The 2,500-nt window shown below is 43.0% G+C and overlaps 1 protein-coding gene across 4 annotated transcripts in view; it reads right to left on the bottom strand.

Annotated features, from left to right (window-relative positions):
- The window catches only part of ssx2ipa (synovial sarcoma, X breakpoint 2 interacting protein a), a 24,294-nt gene that overhangs the window by 17,596 nt on the left and 4,198 nt on the right, over window positions 1-2,500 (bottom strand). For all 4 annotated transcript variants that reach the window (NM_200835.2, XM_009296556.5, XM_068223385.2 and 1 more), the window contains 2 exon segments: window positions 1-9; window positions 2,367-2,500. The exon segment at window positions 1-9 is cut by the window's left edge and continues 192 nt beyond it; the exon segment at window positions 2,367-2,500 is cut by the window's right edge and continues 33 nt beyond it. In NM_200835.2, coding sequence (NP_957129.2) covers window positions 1-9; window positions 2,367-2,500 — 143 coding nt within the window.

Raw genomic sequence — 2,500 nt, 5'->3', positions numbered from 1 at the left:
ACACACTTCCTGTGAAGAACCAGGAGAAAACAATGAGCTTTCCGTTTACAGCTAAAATCCAGAATAGCTGCTACAGTATATGTTCATGTCAAACAACGCTATATTCAAATGTTCAGAATGAGTTAAAAGTGGGATGCACTTTGTGATATATTTGAAGAAAGACTAGAAGTAAACTCAAAGCAGAAGGAGAAAAAACTTTTCCCCAAAAGGAGGATATCTTATTCAGGCATTCCTAACAGCTAATAAATCAGCCTCATTCCAAACAGGTTTCAGAAACGGCCACACCTACAGGGCGTCTTCCTTAGTGTCAAGTGAAGCGATGAAAGGGAACAGAAGCCCTGAGGACTAAAAGTTGACGGAGACACCAAATATACCTTTTGTCTGAAAAACCTGTTGTCAAATTGCGGATGGGGAGAACATGCAAACTCCAGACAGAAATGACCCAGCCAGGGCTCGAACCAACAACCTTGTTTCTGTGAGGCGCTTGTGCTACCCATTGCACCACCAAGCTGCTCCAATCACAGTTATTGTGGTCAATACTGAAATCACAGTTATTTATGAGTGGGCCATATGACGGCCAGCCGGACAGATGGATGGATGGATGGATGTATACTTGGATGGATGAACAGATACTTGGACAGACGCACATTCTGACGGGTGGATACTCGGCCGGACACACGGATGGATAGCTGGCTGGACACACTGACAGATGCTTGGATGGATGGACAGACGGATGGATACTTGGACGGAGAGATGGATACTTGAATGAACAGACAGACGGATAGATAATTAGACAGACGGATGAATACTTGGGAGGGTCGCACAGATGGATGCTTGGACAAAAGGATGAATGGATATTTGGACGGACGGACGGATGGATACTTGGACGGAAAGAAGAATGGACGGACAGATGGATACTTGGACAGATGCACAAACGAAGAGATGGATACTTGGGCAGACAGACGGACAGATACTTGGACGGGATGCACGGATGGATACTTGGACGGACAGACGAAAGGATACTTGGACCCTAACCCATTCCAAAAGAAATGGATGGATACTTGGACAGAGGAAAGACTAATGTATACTTGGACAGACGTATGGATACTTGGATGGACAGAAGAATGGATGGATGGATACTTGGACGGAGGAAAGACTGATGTATACTTGGACAGACGTATGGATACTTGGACAGATGCACAGACGGAGAGATGGATACTTGGACAGACGTATGGATACTTGGACAGATGCACAGACGGAGAGATGGATACTTGGACGGATGGATGAATACTTGGGAGGGATGCACCGATGGATACTTAGATGGATGGACGGATGGATACTTGGACTGACAGAAGAATGGATACTTGGACAAATGAACGGAAGGATGAATACTTGGAAGGAAGGATGGATGGATACTTGGACTGACAGAAGAATGGATACTTGGATGGATGAACAGATGGATACTTGGACTGACAGAAGAATGGATACTTGGACAAATGAACAGAAGGATGAATACTTGGACTGAAGGACGGATGGATACTTGGACGGACAAAAGAATGGACACTTGGACAAACGCATGAATGGATATTTGGACGGACGGACGGTCGGATGGATACCTGGACGGACAGAAGAATGGACGGATACTTGGACAGAAGGAAGGACGGACAAACAGATGGATACTTGGACAGACGGACAGACGGATGAAAGTATACTTGGATGGTCTGATGGAAAGATGGACAGATACTTGGACAGAAGGATGGATGGATTTATATGTAAATAAGGTTGCTATTACACCTACTTACTTCAGAGATCATGAAATGTTATGATTCCCAACATTACAGCAGAACAGGCAAGTAAAAATTAACCAAAAACAATCAAACAAAAGCCCCCAAAATGACTAAAACTAACAAAAAAACATTAATAAAATATGCAAATGAAACTTAATTAGGTTCTTATTAAAGCTATAAAAGTCATTCAGTCAGTGAGTGATTTCTCCTTGTCTTTTGCTGTTTGATTAATAAAAAGCACAGTCAGCAGCAAGAATATAGGACACTGTCACTTTAAGAGCCCCACGGATCCAATTTGCTGTTACACATGCATTTTAATTCTTAACTCAGTTCATTTATTACACAACAACAAGGATTTATGTGAGCATTCAAGACACAGGACACACTTTTACATATATTTTGAGCACATTTTCGTTTCCGTGTGTTTAATGCCAAACTTAAACCATGATCCACCCCGTTTCAGCAAAAGATGTCTTGGAGAAAACCACATTATCGCATCCCAACCATCTTCAGATAATCGCAACAGTTGAAATGTTGACATTGTGTCTAGCGTGTTAGCTGCAATACTTTAAAATGTACCTGATTGATATACGTGACACACTGCGATATGTTCTCCTCTGTGCAGAAGGCACTCAATACACTGTAGGTGCTTTTGGGCAGAACCATGGTGGAGTGCAGTGAATGCTGGGAGTTTTGCCTGGAGGGAGACATGC

Source organism: Danio rerio, chromosome 2 (assembly GCF_049306965.1).
Source record: "Danio rerio strain Tuebingen ecotype United States chromosome 2, GRCz12tu, whole genome shotgun sequence".
NCBI classification, from domain to species: domain Eukaryota; kingdom Metazoa; phylum Chordata; class Actinopteri; order Cypriniformes; family Danionidae; genus Danio; species Danio rerio.
This window is presented reverse-complemented; position numbering and strand designations above follow the sequence as displayed.